This window comes from Elephantulus edwardii, unplaced genomic scaffold (assembly GCF_000299155.1).
Source record: "Elephantulus edwardii isolate Elephantulus edwardi_28Jun2011 unplaced genomic scaffold, EleEdw1.0 scaffold00130, whole genome shotgun sequence".
Taxonomy (NCBI): Eukaryota; Metazoa; Chordata; class Mammalia; order Macroscelidea; family Macroscelididae; genus Elephantulus; species Elephantulus edwardii.
The window spans coordinates 3,622,111-3,638,376 of record NW_006399880.1 but is presented as its reverse complement, the minus strand read 5'-3'; the positions used below and the strand labels follow the sequence as shown (position 1 = coordinate 3,638,376).

General features: G+C 41.4%; 1 protein-coding gene across 1 annotated transcript in view; it reads left to right on the top strand.

Annotated features, from left to right (window-relative positions):
* The first annotated feature begins 2,912 nt into the window (after nucleotides 1-2,912).
* HMGXB3 (HMG box domain containing 3) overlaps nucleotides 2,913-16,266 on the top strand; it is an 87,278-nt gene continuing 73,924 nt past the window's right edge. Inside the window, exons 1-5 of the mRNA XM_006893701.1 lie at nucleotides 2,913-3,442; nucleotides 7,371-7,509; nucleotides 9,783-9,957; nucleotides 14,164-14,661; nucleotides 16,015-16,113. Of these exons, the coding sequence (XP_006893763.1) occupies nucleotides 7,373-7,509; nucleotides 9,783-9,957; nucleotides 14,164-14,661; nucleotides 16,015-16,113 (909 nt within the window). The 5' untranslated portion in view covers nucleotides 2,913-3,442; nucleotides 7,371-7,372. The remainder of the gene's footprint in view (nucleotides 3,443-7,370; nucleotides 7,510-9,782; nucleotides 9,958-14,163; nucleotides 14,662-16,014; nucleotides 16,114-16,266) is intronic.

Here is a 16,266-nt window from a genome sequence, read left to right as displayed (position 1 = left end):
AATTATAGAAAAAAAAAAAGAAAGTCTTGTGGTTGGAGAGTGGAAAACCTAAAGGATGAAGTCCATGGTATTAAGTTTGTTGTTAGGTGCCATCAAGTCGAATACAACTCATAGCAACTCTGATCTGCCGACTGGGATTCCTGCCCTATCTTGTGCCACTCTCATAATTTCTGACACACTGTAGCCCATTGCTGAAGTCATTGTGTCAATCCATCTCATTGGGAGTCCTCTTTTCCTTCACTGACCTTCCTAAATCTCAGAATAAAAGCAAACTAGCTTTAATAAAAAGACGTGCTGCATTGTGAAAATCTGCCATCAAGGACTTCTCCAGAGTGTCAAAAAGCAACAGCGTCAGCTTAAAGATTATGGTGCACCTGCTCCAAGCTATGATATTTTCAATTGCTTCCTATACAGCTAAAAGTTTGACAAATAAAGATGACTGAATAATTTAAGATTGAATCGCAGTGTTGGGAGTATTGAATATCCTATTACCTGCCAAAATAACAAACATCTGTCTTGGAGGATGTGCAGTTGGAGTGTTCCTTAGATGCAAAAATTATGAAACTACTCTCATATACTTTTGAGCATGTTGTCAGGAGGAGCTGCAAAAAGACATCATGTTGGGAAAGGTGGAGGGTCAGAGAAAGACCCCTATCAAGTCAGACTGACAGAGTGACTGTAAAAATGGGCTAGAGCATATCAGAGATCATGAAGATAGCATAGGCCAGAGTGATGCTCCTACCTGTTTATAAAGTCCTATGAGTAGTCATCAACTTGGTGGCACATTAACAACAGTTCTAGTAGGCTACATCAAGTTTGAGAGAGAGTTCTCATGGCCAATTAATTGGTATGGAGTTGCATTGACAATCCAAGTGCAAGTGGTTTGATTACATCAGCTGCTGAGAGACAGACGAGCAATCTCCTCCCATGTGATTTACAGCCTCTGAAAACCCACTGGAGTGTCTACTATGAGTTGGTTCTGACACAACAGACATTACAATAATTACATAGTTTGAATGTTAATTAAAATGTGATGTTTGTTGTTGTTATGTGCCATCGAGTCACTTGCGACTCATAGTGACCCTATGTACAAGAGCTCTATACACTCTTATATACTGTGCCAACCTAGCCATCTCAAACGCACTTATTCCCACCTCTCTAGTCACAAAATCGATCCATCTCATCAAAGGTCTTCCTCTCCTTCGCTGCCCCTCCACTCTGTCAAACATGATGTCCCTCTCCAAGGACCAATCCCTCCTTGCAACATGCCCAAAATATGTCAGATGAAGCTTCAGAATCCTTGACTCCAGGGAACACTCTGGCTTCACCCTCTCCAGGACAAACCTGTTTGTTCTCCTAGCAGTCCATGGTATATTCAACACTCTTCTCCAGCACCACAGTTCAAAGACATCAATTCTCTATCAACCCTAGTCACTGTCCAACTCTCTGATGCATAGCACATAATTGCAAAGACTATAGCCCGGATCAGGCGCACCTTAGTCTCCAGTCTGACATCGTTGCCCTTCAGTACTCTTGAGAGGTCCCTCACAGCCAACTTTCCCAATGCAATTCGTCTCTTGATTTCCTGGCTGCTGTTACCAAAAGTGTTGACCGCGGAGCCAAGTAAACTAAAACTGTTAACTATCTCAATCTCTTCACCATCCATACTGATGCTGCCAGTTGGCCCAGTGGTTAGAATCTTTGTTTTCCTGATGTTGAATGTGACAGAAAACTAACAACTGAAAGACTTTCAATAAGGAGGAAGAGATGACAATGGTGAATGGAAATGAAAGGTGTCAGAGGAAAAAAAGAGTTCAGATGAGGTATAATGGTGGTTTGTATTAAAACAGTAATAGTAAAACACACATACACACACACACACACACACACACACACAAACAAAACAGTGATAGTAGAGGGGAGTAGTCAGTTCTGACTTGTTTTTCAGGAGCTCTTCTGGCCTAGTGGGTAAGAAATTGTGCTGTGAACCCAAAGACAAGTGGTTTGAAACCACCAGCTGCTCCATGGGACAAAGATGGGCAATTTTCTCCCGTGGGATTTACAGCCTTTGAAATCTGCTGGAGTTGGTTACAACTCAATGGCACCCAACAAAAACAACGAATGACGAATCTGAAGCCAGGTAAGAGAGTGTAACTACCAGATGTCTGACTTGTGCAGTGAACAGTGTGTGGTGGTCCATTTAGTTAGGTGGGAACTAGAATCAGTTGTTGAGGATCTTCTGATTAGTACTTTACATGCTTAATACAGTTTACAGGTGGGCTGGGATTCAAACCCAGGGAGGCCTAATACAAAGCCAGTATTCTAAATACTCAAACTCACTGCTGTTGTGTTGATTCTAATTCATAGCAAGCCTCTATTGGGTTTCCAAAGTCGTAAATCTTAATGTACGGGGACTGCCCATCTTTCTTCTGTGGATAATAGATCGTGAATACTGGGAAGGTCAGACGGAAGGAAACGTGTATAAATGTAGACCAATTAGTGACACAGGCGTGAAAGAACCATACAATACAAGCCCTAACAAATTCCCGCAGTCTGTGACGATACTTCAGCAAGTATGAACTTTCTGCTGAATAAACCGAGACTGAATAAACTGAAAAGAGCTGCCAGGCCTTGACCGCCAGAATGAGTAAAGGATGGTGTGGGGGAGGAACTTCTTAGGGTCAGCAGTGGCTCTGAAAAGTTAGGCAGAGCCAAGACCCCGTCACACTAAGTGCAGCCTTGCCCTCATTACCTGAAACGACCCACGTTGTGCACTGAGGCTGAGCGGCCGGAGCCACCGTTCCCGGCAGCTTCCTCCCCAGGCCGGAACTGTGTCCGGAAGCAGTCCGTCCGCCTCAGCGGGCCCCCCTGAAGCCTCTAAAAAGTTCCGATGAGCTTTCCTCCCTGCAAAAGCTGGACTGTTGCGCTTGCGCGAGGGGTCTTACACAGTCACGCGCCGCCGGAGGCTTCCGGTGAGCCGCGAGGGCCGCTGGGACGTGTCTCCCTGGCGATCTAAGGTGTGCTGCTGGTGCTACCACCGCTGCTGAACCTGGGAGACCTGGGTCCTCCTGCTGTCTTCCTTGGGCTCCCCGGGGTTTGAGTCCCCGGGGCCCTTGGCAGGCCTTGGTGAAGGGCCTGCGGGACGAACCCGTGCTGCTATACCCCCTCCTCGACGACCCCATATCGCGACTTCGCAGACGGGACAGCTAGAGGGGGTGACTCCGCGCCGTGTGTCACCGGGCGGGCCCGCGGGGCCGGGGCTCCTCCAGCCCCCGGGATGCGCGCACGAGCCCTCGCCTCCACTCCCTTGTTGCCTCTGTCACGACTGGAGCCGCCTCTCGCCGACAGCGGGGAGCGCGAGTGCTGCGGGCAACCCCCTCACCGAGCCCACGAGCCGATCGCCTCCGGGAATGTGAGCCGCGTGGCCTGCACGCTCCTCCGGGTAAGTCCTGCCCTCGATGGCTCCTCTGTGGACCCCACTGGGCGACCTTGGGCTGGGGGCTGCGGCTTTCAAAGCGTCCATGGCCTGTTTCACAACATAGGGCAAGAAAACCTTAGGGTGCACCCAGGCAGTCCTTTGGGATGTTTGAGACTCAGGGAAATGAGCCATTCCGGAGTCAAGCTCTAGCTGATCTATCAAAGGTCATCTCATGAGGTTCCGAAGAGGATCTGATGGGGCATTAAACGTATTTTAAGGACTGCTTTTAATTCTGTTTTACAGATGAGAAAACTTGATTTGAACAGTAAATAGATTGCTCAAGGTCATAGAGCTAGCTCCATCCTAGTGTTAAGTGGAGTAACTGAAATTAGAACCCAGATCCTCTTCCCTGGCTCTTAGCTGATGTAGTATCCTTCTCTCTCTCTCTCTCTCTCTCTCTTTTTTTTAAAATGTATTGCTGTACTGAGGCCTACTATACAAAAAGAAGGTTGAATTCAGGTGCAAAACACGGTAGAGCGATTAGGAGAGACATGTGCACAGATGGGCATGATAAACCCTTCCTTTTCACACCCCAGTGTGGTTTTAATGACTTACCTTTCTGAATTTATTTTCACCTGCGTGCCAGAATATTACGTGTATTTCTCATAAATTCTATCTTTTCGTTTCTGCACTTTTCAACAAAGATTGAGGTGAAAAGTCATTATTTTAAGAAGGAACAAAAATGTAAACTTTTGAATTAAAAAAATTTTTGATTTAACTTGAAGTCCAGGTTAAGTGCTTTACTGCTAGCAGAAAGATGGACAGTTAAAACCCACCAGCCACTCCAAGGGAGAAGGATATGTGTGACAGTGTGCTTCTGTAAAGGGTTACAGCTTTGGGAAGCCGATGGGACAGTTCTGCTCTGGGTTCTTTGAGTTGGAATTGACTCAGTGAAGGTGAGTTTATTTCCTCGTTGTTTTTCCAGCCAAAATGACAGATTTGTACCCTTTTAATTACTCGTCTTCCCCAAACCAGGTGAAAAAAAGTCACTTAGAGATCACACAAAACTAGAAAGAACGTTAGGAGTAATGTGCTCTTAATCTGGAGAGCTCTGGTGGTCTAGTGGTAAGAACCTGTGCTGTGCAGTTCGAATCCACCAATTGCTTTGTGGGAGAAGAATGGGCAGTCTCCTCCTGTGCTGTTGACTGCTGGAGGGTTGTCTGTGAGTTGGTTTCACACAAGAACAACAATCTGGAGTGGGGAGCTCTGGTGGTGTAGTATGTAGTGAGTTCCACTGCTAACTCAAAGACTTCATAACTCTGGCAATTTGAATCCATCAGCCCCTCTGAAGAAAGATGGGCCAGGCTTCTCTCATTAAAGGGCTCAAATTAATGAGTCTTTATGAGTTGGAACCAACTCAGTGCCAGTGAATTGAGGTGGTTTGTTTTTTTAATCTAGAATGTAGATTTTAAAAAAAGCAAACCCAACCAATTTAAGATTCAGCTCAAGATCTAGCTGAAAGGCTGGCAGTTTGTAGCTCCTACCCACTCAGGCACTTTTCAAGAGGCATCTCCAGAAGATCACACAGCCTTCTACTGAGCAGCACATGGAGTTGCCTGGAGCCATAATTAACCCCAGGGAAACTAACATTGGAGTGAATCGTTAAAATCAGAGATGAACTGTGTTGTGTCAGCTTCCTTCTAGTGGAAGGGTTTGGTTTTGTTTTGGCTTTTATAATATTGTCAAAGGTTTCTGTCTTCCAGAAAGTTAGAAACCACATACTTTAGCTTATCTCACAAAAGAATAACTGAAACTTAGAGAATAGGCTAATAGGCCTTATAATTAGAAAGTGTAGGTTTGGATCCTGATCTCCTGCTATACTCCAGTGTTCTTTTTCTTGCCGTGCCTAATCAGATCCCTCATTAATGGAATGGGGTCTAAATAAAATGTGAGAGTACTTTATATTTGTCTCCAGTTTGGAGAGTAGGTGATGCAGTTGGACTCTGAAAGTTGAGCTCTCTTTGTTTTGGTTGATGGTTGTTGTGAAATGTTGGGTGGTTTTTTTACATAAACCTCTTGTTTAGACTCAACAAGACCTTTGTATTTAAAGTTGGCAGGTCCTGGGGCCTAGTGTTATTATATATGTTGGAGGAACATTCTTTTTCTAAGTGGTACAGCACTGGTCTGTCAGTTTACTGTACTGCAGTAATCTGAGGTTGCTGTGATGCTGAACTTTGTGCCATTGTGGTGTTAAATGCCATAACAGCTGCCCATGGTGGGAAGTGTTTAGTAGAGTTCCCACTTTAAGACAGTCCTGGAAGCAGGAGTGGCATCTGCTTGCTAAACAACATGCCTCTGGAAACTATGAACTTAGAGAATTGACAGTAGTTATAGAAAGGCATCAGGTCTTCTGTTCATAGGGTTGCTAAGAGGCTTGCGTGCTTGGCTTGATGGCAATCAACAACAGCTATGTCAGTCCCATGTTTACTGCTGAATCTAGAACTCAGAGTGCCTTTCTGGTAGATTTTCAGGAGCAGCTTATTCATTTCTCCTCTGAAAATATATATTTAGTGTGAAATTATTTATAAGATCATCTTTCCCTCAATTTTTTATAGGTAAAACACAAATTTGGAAATTGACTGAAAATAAGCTGACTGTTCTTAAACTTGTCTCCCAGGCATTTTTTGTGTGTGCTTTTCTTTTCTTGGACATGTAGCTCAGCCCTAGAAAGTTAATTTTGGACAGGTAATTCTTCATTGGACCTGTGCTCTCTACTATCACAGCCATATATCATAGCTGTTTAATTATAATAGAATAAAATTAACTCAGGTTTTCAGTCATTCTTTTTTTTCAATTGCTCTATCGCCTTCTTTGGCTAATTAGGCAACATTGATGAACACTTCCATGATCAATGAAAAAATCATTGAATCTCCTTGGTTTAGGGAGTTGCCAGTAGAGATAAGAAGCAGTGTGGCCCAGAGAGTTGGATTTGTGTGACATAAATCTCTATTTTTTAGTGCCTCTTTGGACAGATTATTAAGCATTACAGCTAGAGATTATTAATTGTTTAGATAATGAATCATTTCATATGTTTAGTATTTGACCATTCTGGTGTAGTTACTTACATCTGTTGTGTGCTTTATATTTTATCACTGTATATCTGCAGTAAAGTGGGTGAAACTTCATTTTTTATACATGAGAGTGAGAGATCTGAACCTAAAACCTCTAATGGTGGAACTGTCCAGAAGCACTAAAGCTGCCAGACTATATAAAGACATCCCTCAAAGAGAGGTGGGGAGTCTGTAGGGAGTTACCTTGCTCAAACCCAAAAGCCACACCTCTTTGGCAGTTCTAATCCACCAGAAGCTCTTTGGGGGAAAGATTAGCTGTTATGTGGATTTACAATCTCGGAAACCAGTGGAGGGTGAGCTATGAGTCAGTTCTACTTGACAGCACTGAGAGGGGTTTTTATACACAGTCACTTTGTACATGCCTGAATGAATAACCAAATGAATCAAGAAAACAAGGTTAGGGTGGTGAAGTATATGAAGCCAGAACGAGAACATCTGCCTCCTAAGACAAATGGTCTTTTTTTACCTTTTATTATATCGAATTTTTACAATTTGGGGCTAATAAATTCCTCAGTTCAAAGATTGCTATCAGTATCTCGTAAAGTACTATAGAGGGCTGTCTATGCAGTTGTCCCAAATTTGCTTGGCTAAACAAAATAACCCAGGGTGCTTGCTCAGCATACAAATTTTCATACACCTTGTAATAAAGATTGAGAAGGGCTGATGTGGAGCCCTGGAATCTGTATGTCTAAGAAATACTTCAAATTCTGCTTAAAATCTTCTGAATTTAGGAAATGACTAAGCCTTTGAGACCTGGCAGGGGGAAGAGTGGTTGCTGCCCCTTGTGGAATAGATGTCTAATTTACTTTTCTCTCTTGTAGCCATGGATGCATCATATGATGGTGCTGAGGTAACTGTCGTGATGGAGGAAATTGAGGAAGCCTACTGTTATACCTCTCCTGGGCCACCCAAGAAGAAGAAAAAGTATAAAATACATGGAGAAAAGGCAAAGAAACCCAGGTTAGTTAGCACTTCCTAGTTACTGTTATACTTTCTAGTATAACAGTGTATTTGAAATGCTGTACTATCAGGCCAATCTCAAATGCCCATTAACTGAAGTTGCTTAGAAATCTTTGCTGAGGAAGACCTTAAGATGCATCTGGAGTCATTCAGAATGTCATAAGGTTGTTGCCATCTGAGGCTTGGTAAAAGGAGGGAAAGGTGGCTGGATTTATGTCAATATTTGCCATTTCTTACCAGACCATGCCCATGCATGTTTCTAGCTTTTCCAGAAAATTGTATCATACAGATGATAGAAGCTATGTCCAAGAACTTTATTTATTGGGTTTTTTTTTTAAATTAGTTATTACTGTCCTTAAAATAGGACACTGATAGAATTAGGGAATTATACGTAGCACCAATGATTTTTATAGAGCCTATTCAAATTGTTGCTTAATTCCCCTTTGATTTGTGACTACTCCAGAATTCTTGCTGAGCCTACCTACATTAGGCCTCTTTGACTTTGATATTTGTTTTGCTTTCCTCTCTCACCTTTGGGGAGGTCCTATTGACTAGTGAGATGACGAAAAGACTGTGTTGAGAAGTTAAGAGTGTGAATGATATCTACAACCGGAAGAAGATAAAATAGATAAATGGGATCTTCTAAGAATCAAATCCCTATGTACATCCAAAAACATCTCCAACAGGGTAAAAAGGGAAGCCACAGACTGGGAAAAAGTATTTGGTAATGACATGTCAGATAAGGGACTTATATCTAGAGTTTATAAAATACTTGAGCACCACAAAAAGATAAAGATAAACAATCCAGTTGAAAAATGGGCACAGGATATGAACAGACACTTTACCAAAGAAGACATTCAGATGGCGAACAAACACATGAAGAAATGTTCAAAACCCCAAGCTTTAAGAGAGATGCAAATCAAAACAACTATAAGATATCTCACCTCAGTAAGAATAGCAAAATTTAACAGAACAGCAAGCAATAAATGCTGGTGAGGTTGTAGAGAAACTGGAACTCTTATTCACTGTTGGTGGAAGTGTAAAATGGCGCAACCACTGTGGAAGGTGGTGTGGTGCTTTCTCAAAAAGTTGGAAATAGAAATACCATTTGACCCAGCAATTCCACTACTAGGAATATACCCCAAAGAGACCATATCTGCCACCCAAGCAGATAGATGCACACTCGTGTTTATCTTGGCTTTGTTCACAGTATCAAGGAGTTGGAAACAACCTAAGTGCCCATCAACAAACGAATGGATAGAGAACCTGTGGTATATTCGCACAATGGAATACTATGCTGCATTGCAAAACAAGGAACTCATGCAATAGTATTCAAAATGGGTGACCTTGGAGGACAGTATGCTGAGTGAAGTATCTCAGTCACAAAGGGACAAATACTGCATAGTGCCACTGTTGGAAAACAGGACTGACGTCACGCTTGGGAGGAGACTGAGAAAAATGGCATAAATAATGTATACTGCATTGAAACAGATGAGGGAAAAACAGGAGTCCAGAGCAAAGACTGCATAGTGGAGTGGACCTGGAGGGAGGGATTGGAAAACGGGGGGGAGGGGAGAGGGGGGGACCTAAAAAAAGGAAAACAGTGGGGGAACTTTTACTTTTCAAAGACAAGAATGTACTGGGGGAGAGGGGTAGGCAGGAAGAAAAGTGTAACAATGAATGAATGGAAATCCAGAGTCTCTGTAAATTTTCATTAAAATTAATTTTTAAAAAATTTTAAAAAAACTGTGAATGATAACCACAGCAGGGAATTGGCATCTCTGCAACCTTTCCCTGGCAATGAAATGGCAGGGTGCTTGTCTTTCTTTGTTTCTGTTACACTTTGAAAATCCAGTCATTCCTACAGAGAGGTCATGATAAAGTAAACCAACCAAATCTTGCCTTTTGGTTTCTGACGAGAGTAGTCAAAGTCACTTGTCTTAACCATCATTTTGCCCTCCCGTATACTTCTCTACCTCTTCACCAGGACCTCTGATGGCATAGTCTGTAGCATGCTGCTATGGACAGTGCCATTGTTGTTTGCTGAGTCTTTACAGCAGTTCAAATACACTAGTGTCTCCATGGGAGAAAGGTGGACAGTCTTCTGCTGTGAAGATACACTGCTTTAAAAATCTGATGGATGGTTGTTTTGAGTTTAAATTGACTTGATGGCAGTGAGTTTGGTTTGCATTTTTCTCTGTAACCCAAAATCTGACACTATCATATCTACTGTCCGAATGAGGGAAATTCTTAAGAAGTCTTTGCTTCCTCAGGTCTGCTTACCTCCTGTACTATTATGACATCTACCTGAAAGTGCAGCAGGAGCTCCCCCACCTCCCTCAGTCTGAGATCAATAAGAAGATTAGTGAGAGCTGGAGGCTTCTCAGTGTGGCTGAGAGAAGTTACTACTTGGAGAAAGCCAAACTTGAGAAAGAAGGTTTGGATCCTGTAAGTAATTTTCATTTCCCTAGTAGTTTTCTTTGTTGATTCACTAATAAAACAACCTCCTAGTCGTGTGTCGATTTTTTTTGGAAAACTTTAAATTGAGATGTGTCTTTTTTTTCTTGAGTCTGATACTGTCTATTTCCATTTCACTGACACCATGTACTCTTGCCTTCTTGGCTGAAGTAGGACTTTGAACTGACATGTCTGAAGGTTATTTGCATAAACTTATTTCTGCATAAGCTTTAATACTTTGTGCTTGGAGTAGCTAGTACTTAGTAATTTCCCTTTCTACACCATGGCTTTTCATCACAAATTGAATGCAGTACAATTGATTTGTATTGCATAAACTATCAGTTCTGACATAATTAGCAGTTCCTGTCTTACATATTTACATACAAATGCTGTGGCTGCTTTGTGAGGTATTCCACTGATAGTTGTGAGCTGGGCTAAAAGTGCAAATACCAGGTCAAGGTACACAGAAATAGAGAACAAGGCTTTTAAACCTCAAATTAAAAAGCAAAACATTTAAAAAAAAAAAAAGCAAAACGGCTTTTAGACTTGTGTATGAGTCATTTTGTTATTTCTGGTGCATAGTAACCAAAGGTGCTCAGAACTATTTTTTTTAAAACTGAAATTTCTACCGGAAAAATAACCTTGTTATTGCAAGCTGAAACCTTTTAATCTCAATTTGACATTTTTTCAATTGAAATCAATACCTCTGACTTCTTTTTGTTAATACCAAACAGAAGATTTTGAGGAATGTGACAGCTGCATTATAACAGGACAGATGGGGCCCTTATTGGAGCCCACCTACTGGACCTTTAGTTTATCCTTACTGCCTTAATATTCTTCCTGGAGAGCTTTGTGTTACCCACATTCTTAGAGTTCATTTGTTTATAAATAGTGAGTGAGGAATAATTCATGTGGCACAAGAGGGATAGTTGAGGAAAAGTAAACATGCTCTTTGATTTCTCCATTATAAAGTCAGCAGTGTATTATCTACAATGATTCTTCCTTATTTATATGCTGCTTTATGTCTATAACCATTCCACTGTTACCAACGGAGAGCATGAGCAGATATCCTCCGATACAGAATGACTTTGGAAGAATCTTTTCTTTTGGAAGAACCTTTGATTCTTGGTTTCCTAATCTCTAAAATGCAGATAACAGAATCTACTCAGAATGTTTTAACAAGCAAAAGTAAAGCATGTACCTGAGTTCTTGGCATATATTCACTTTGTAAGAGAATCTCAACCCTTGTTGTTACTGTTCAAACTCAAAGAGGCTTTTTAGAGAGTTATTGTTAGGTATTCTCAGCTGTAACTCATGACAATTCTGTATGCAATAGATTGACATCCTATACAGTCTTTTGCGGTCATCACACACCTTGCTGTATTTAAGCACATTGTAGTCACTGCGTCAATACATCATATTGAGAATCGATCTTATTTTGCTACCCTCTACTTTTCTAAACGTGGTATCCCTTTCCAAGGACTCGTTCTTCCTGATAACATACGTTTAGTGTGTAAGACAAAGTCTCACTGTCCTCACTTCTGCAGAACATTCTGTCTTTACTTCTTCCAAGACAGATTTGTTTGTTCTACTGGTATTCTGATAGATCAGTACTCTTTGCCAAAACCACAATTCAAAGGCACTAATTCTTCAGTTTTTCTTACTCATTGTCCAGCTTTCACATGCCTATAAAGCACTTGAAAATGCATTGGTTAGATCAGACACACCTTAATCTTTAACTGACATTCTTGCTCTTTAGCACTTTTAATTTTTAACTGTAATATTGTTTATTTGTATATTTCTAGTTTTCCTGTTTATCTTATGCTTCCTTTATTTATTTACTTATTTTACTTTCTTTAGCATATTTAAGAGATCTTAACAGCAGATTTGCCCTCGTTGTAATAGGTTATTTGATTTCTTGACTGCTGTTCTCATGGGTGTTGATTGTGGATCCAAGTAAAATGAAATAATGGACAAATTCCATTTTTTCTCTTTTTACCATGTTGCTACTTGTGGCTCATTTGTGAGTGTTCTTGTTTTCTTTATGTTGAGTAATTAATACTGAAGCTGTCGTGTTTGACCTTCTTCAGTAAGTGCTGCAAGACCTCTTTACTTTCAGCAAGCTAAGGCTTCCTTCCGTTCATCAATCTTTAGTAGATTAAATATCTAATGACCATGTGATAGGAAAATGTACCATGTATTGAGCACCTGCAGCGTGTCAAGCCTGGGTGAAACTTTACATGCTGTGTTTGACCTCACCCAAATTGTTTTGTTTGAAGGTACAGCAGTCCAGCCTGCATTCCCGAGGCGTCTGTCAGAGTCACATGGCAGCTTTCTCCTCAGGAGTCCGTCAGTTCTTATGCCACATCCTGTGGGTCTTCCATGCTCTAGGATGCGTGCCATGTTGGCTGACCTGGTTCTTCTGTGCTTGGATTTGTTGATTAAGTCCAGAGTGCCCTGAGCTTTACTGCCATTTAGTTTCACTGTTTGGTTTGTCTGCATCAAAGGGTGATTTGAGACTATAATTTTTTTTATCTTATTTCCAAAAAAGGTTTAAGGATTAAGCCTATCTGCTCTCATTTTTCATCTGAGTGTTTCTTTTAGCTTCTTTCATCTTTAAGTGCTTTCTTTGTGCCCTAAGTGGTTGGTCTCATTGACTTTTTGGCTTTTGATTTTGTTAAGGATCCTTTTGTAATTGACTTCAGGGTACTCTTTCTTTTTTGGTTTGCGGTTTTTATTCTTCAGTCTGCCCTTTTTAAAGCTGCTCATGAAATAATTTTTTGGTTCTACTTAATTTCAATTATCACCTTTTCACTTGAACTTTTCTCTATTTTGGGGGTTGTTGGTTTTTGTTAGTAAACAAAAATGCTTTTTTGTTCTCATGCCTAAATACCCTTCTTTATACCAACTAGTTGTGCAAAGTTATATTTCTTACACCTAGTCTCCTTGATTTTTAAGATCCAACAGTCCTTGCTTGGCTGCATACTAGTTTTTTGAAAAGTCAGTTTACTTCCCTGAGCTTCAGCCTCAATTTTTTCATTTGTTAAATAGGAATAATAGTAATAGTAACTGTCCATAATGATTTTATTTTAAACTTAAACTAAGATCATGGATTAGAAAGCATTTTTTCAACCTTGAGGTCCTAGGTCAGTGTTAATATTTTTATCTTTAAAATTTAAAAGACCATCATCGCATAAGCTTTTTCTGTACATACAAATACTTGGGGTGTGCACATGCATGCATGTGCTGGCACTCACACACACACACACACACACACACACACACAGAGCCTTCTTAATGATGTGTCTATCGACTTCCTTGTAAATTTGAAAGAAATCAGTAAGTCCAGGATCCTTAATTCCTGGCTTGAATTACAACTCTGCCTATTAATTTGTCGTTTTTGTGTTTTACGTTGAGAATTATACATTTTGATATTGTGTTCTACTACATTGGAATTTGAAAGTATCAGATCTGGACAGGAACTCATAAACAGCCAGATTCAGTCCCATTGATTTATAGTTGAGGCATAAAGAAGAAAAAATTTGCTCCACTCTATCATACTTGAGGTTCCAGCTGAGAATTTTGGATGTCAAGATCAGTACCCTTCATAGAATTCAGTCCTTGTTTTCTACTTTGATTTGAATTAGTCCATTACATTACCTAAATTGTGATTCATGGGAGATCTCGTTGTGTAGTCTGGAGGACACTGTGCTGCTAACCCAAAGGCAAAGCCTCTCTTTTGGTTTGAATTCTCTAGATTCTCCAAGAGAGAAGGATAGACAGTCTCCTCCTATATGACTTACATCCTCTCAAAAACCTGATGGAGTGTCAGCTATAAGTTGGTTCTGACTCTCTGGTAATGAGTTGGAGGGGTTTTTTTGTTTTGTTTTGTTTTGTTTTCGCAGCGGCCAGGGCTTGTTCTCCGGGAGGCTGGTGGGGATCTCGCGGCGCAGGCGGCTCGAGCTCTGGGGCTGCGCCCTGGCTCTCGGGCTCCTTGCTCGATCTTACTAGGAGGTTTGTTTTTCGAAATGTCATTCAAGATGATATTCTTGTCAGACTGACCCTGTCGAGTCTTAGCTAAAGAGAGCTACGACTTACTGCTTAGAGGGGGGAAAATGAGCGTATACTGTAAATTATATTTATGTATTTTTAGTTTCTGTGTCTCTACTTGTGTCTCCTTGGCTTTTTCATCCCTAGAACTCTAAGCTCTCTACACTGACTGCTGTGGTTCCGGACATCCCAGGCTTCCGCAAGATCCTCCCCCGCTCAGATTACATCATCATCCCCAAGAGTAGCCTACAGGAAGACCGGAACTGCCCTCAACTGGAACTATGCGTGGCCCAAAACCAGATGTCCTCTAAAGGAACCCCTCTTGTGTCCAACACTGCCCCAGAAACAGTGCCGAGCCATGCAGGCATGGCAGAGCAGTGCCTGGCTGTGGAGGCCCTGGCTGAAGAGGTGGGAGCCCTTGCTCAGCCAGGTGCTGTACAAGAGATCACCACCTCAGAGATCCTCAGCCAAGACATGCTTCTAGACGAGGCTTCCCTGGAGGTAGGAGAGAATCACCAGCCTTACCAAACAAGCTTGGTAATTGAAGAAGCTTTAGTGAATGGCGCACCAGACCTTCCTTCCAGAAGCCTGGCTGTGCCCCACACCCAGGTTGGGGAGAGTGTATCAGTAGTAACAGTCATGAGGGTAAGTGGCTTTAGTACTAGATTGTCTTTTGGTTTTATCTGGAATTACAAAAAAGTGATTAACACCACCATGCATTGTGGTTCTGAAGCTGTGGTAAAAGAAGGCTGATGTGACCCTCTAATGGGACTGCAATCCTCTAGAACCTTTTTTCCTGGGTCTTATTCTAAAGTCATCTTCAGTTTCTCAACCACTTTCCCTAACTCTTTTTGCCTTTCTTTATATGAGATGGCATAATAAATACGTTAGCAGGAGATGGAAATTGGTAGTTGATGCTTTAATCAGAGCTGAGATTTTGCATCACCTAAGACTTTTTCCCCTGTAGGGTAGTTCAGAAAATACAGTGGTACTTAGAAATTTATAAGAATTGTAAAAGGTCAACGTATGCATAGAGTGGGTAGAAGGAGGACATTCTACTTAAAAACTAGTATTTGAAAAAAAGAAGCCTCTTCAGTGACCTAAGCCCCGTGGCCAATTGAGGAGGAAGTTTCAGTGACCCAGTACCTTAGGTTCCCCTGGGAGGGATAGCTACTGTACCCTAGTGTGTGGCTTCATCTAAGTATGGTAGCATCCAGCATGGTGCAACTCCTATGACCTAAAGGGATTATAGGAGGTAGCCCTGCCTTCTGTCCTTTGTGTAATTGCAGCAGTTGATGGTAATGAAGAATGCCACTGGCCTGGTTAAGGCAGATTGATGAGTTCTGAGAGACTCTGATAGGATCAAAAGAATTGGGTTCTCTCGTTAAGTGATTTTGACAGTCAAAAGAACATATGTTTTGAAAGAAAATGCAGCTAGAGTGCGCCTTAGAGGCAAGGTTGGTGAAGCTTCACATTTTATACTTTGGACATGTTGCTAGAAGGGGCTGTTCCTTGAAAGGAATACTGCAGCAGTGCCCTCAAGTGTGTCAGAGATGGTGAAGATAGCACAGGATAGGGTGAGGTTAAGGTCTGTTGATAGGGTTGCTAAAGTCAGTAGTACCTAAAAACAATATTGAGTGCTTGCTTGGAAAACACAAAAGAGGAAGACCCTCAGTTAGATGAATTGACACAGTGACTGCAGCAGTGGGCTTGAGCATGGAAGAGATTGTGAAGATGGCACAAGACAGTGCAAAATTGTCATCTGTTCATAGGGTTGCTCTGAGTCAGCTCAAAAGCACCTAATAGCATTAAATGCTTATGTGATCTTGATTTTTAAGCCTTATGGAGCTTTAGTTTTCTTACCAGTGAACTGGATAGTTCTTTATCTTTTTTAATGAAACTTTTGTTTTTAATGAAACAGTCTTCCAGTGTTACAGGTGACCCTGGGTGGTATTTATTCCCTTTCAATTAAACTTCCTTCTTTCCATATACCCACAGGACTCCAATGAGAGTAACTCCTCTACGCCAGCCACGCAGTTCATCATGTTGCCTCTTCCTGCCTACTCAGTGGTGGAGAACCCTACCTCCATCAAACTGGTCAGTGCATGGGGAGTTGATGACAATTAGGGTTCCATAAGGATTCTCTTCCAAATACTTTTTTCCCCCTTTCCAAATATTTTTCTAAAAATCTGAGGACCAAGTCTCAGGTATTATCTGGCCCATATGGTTTTTTTTTTGTTTTGTTTTTTG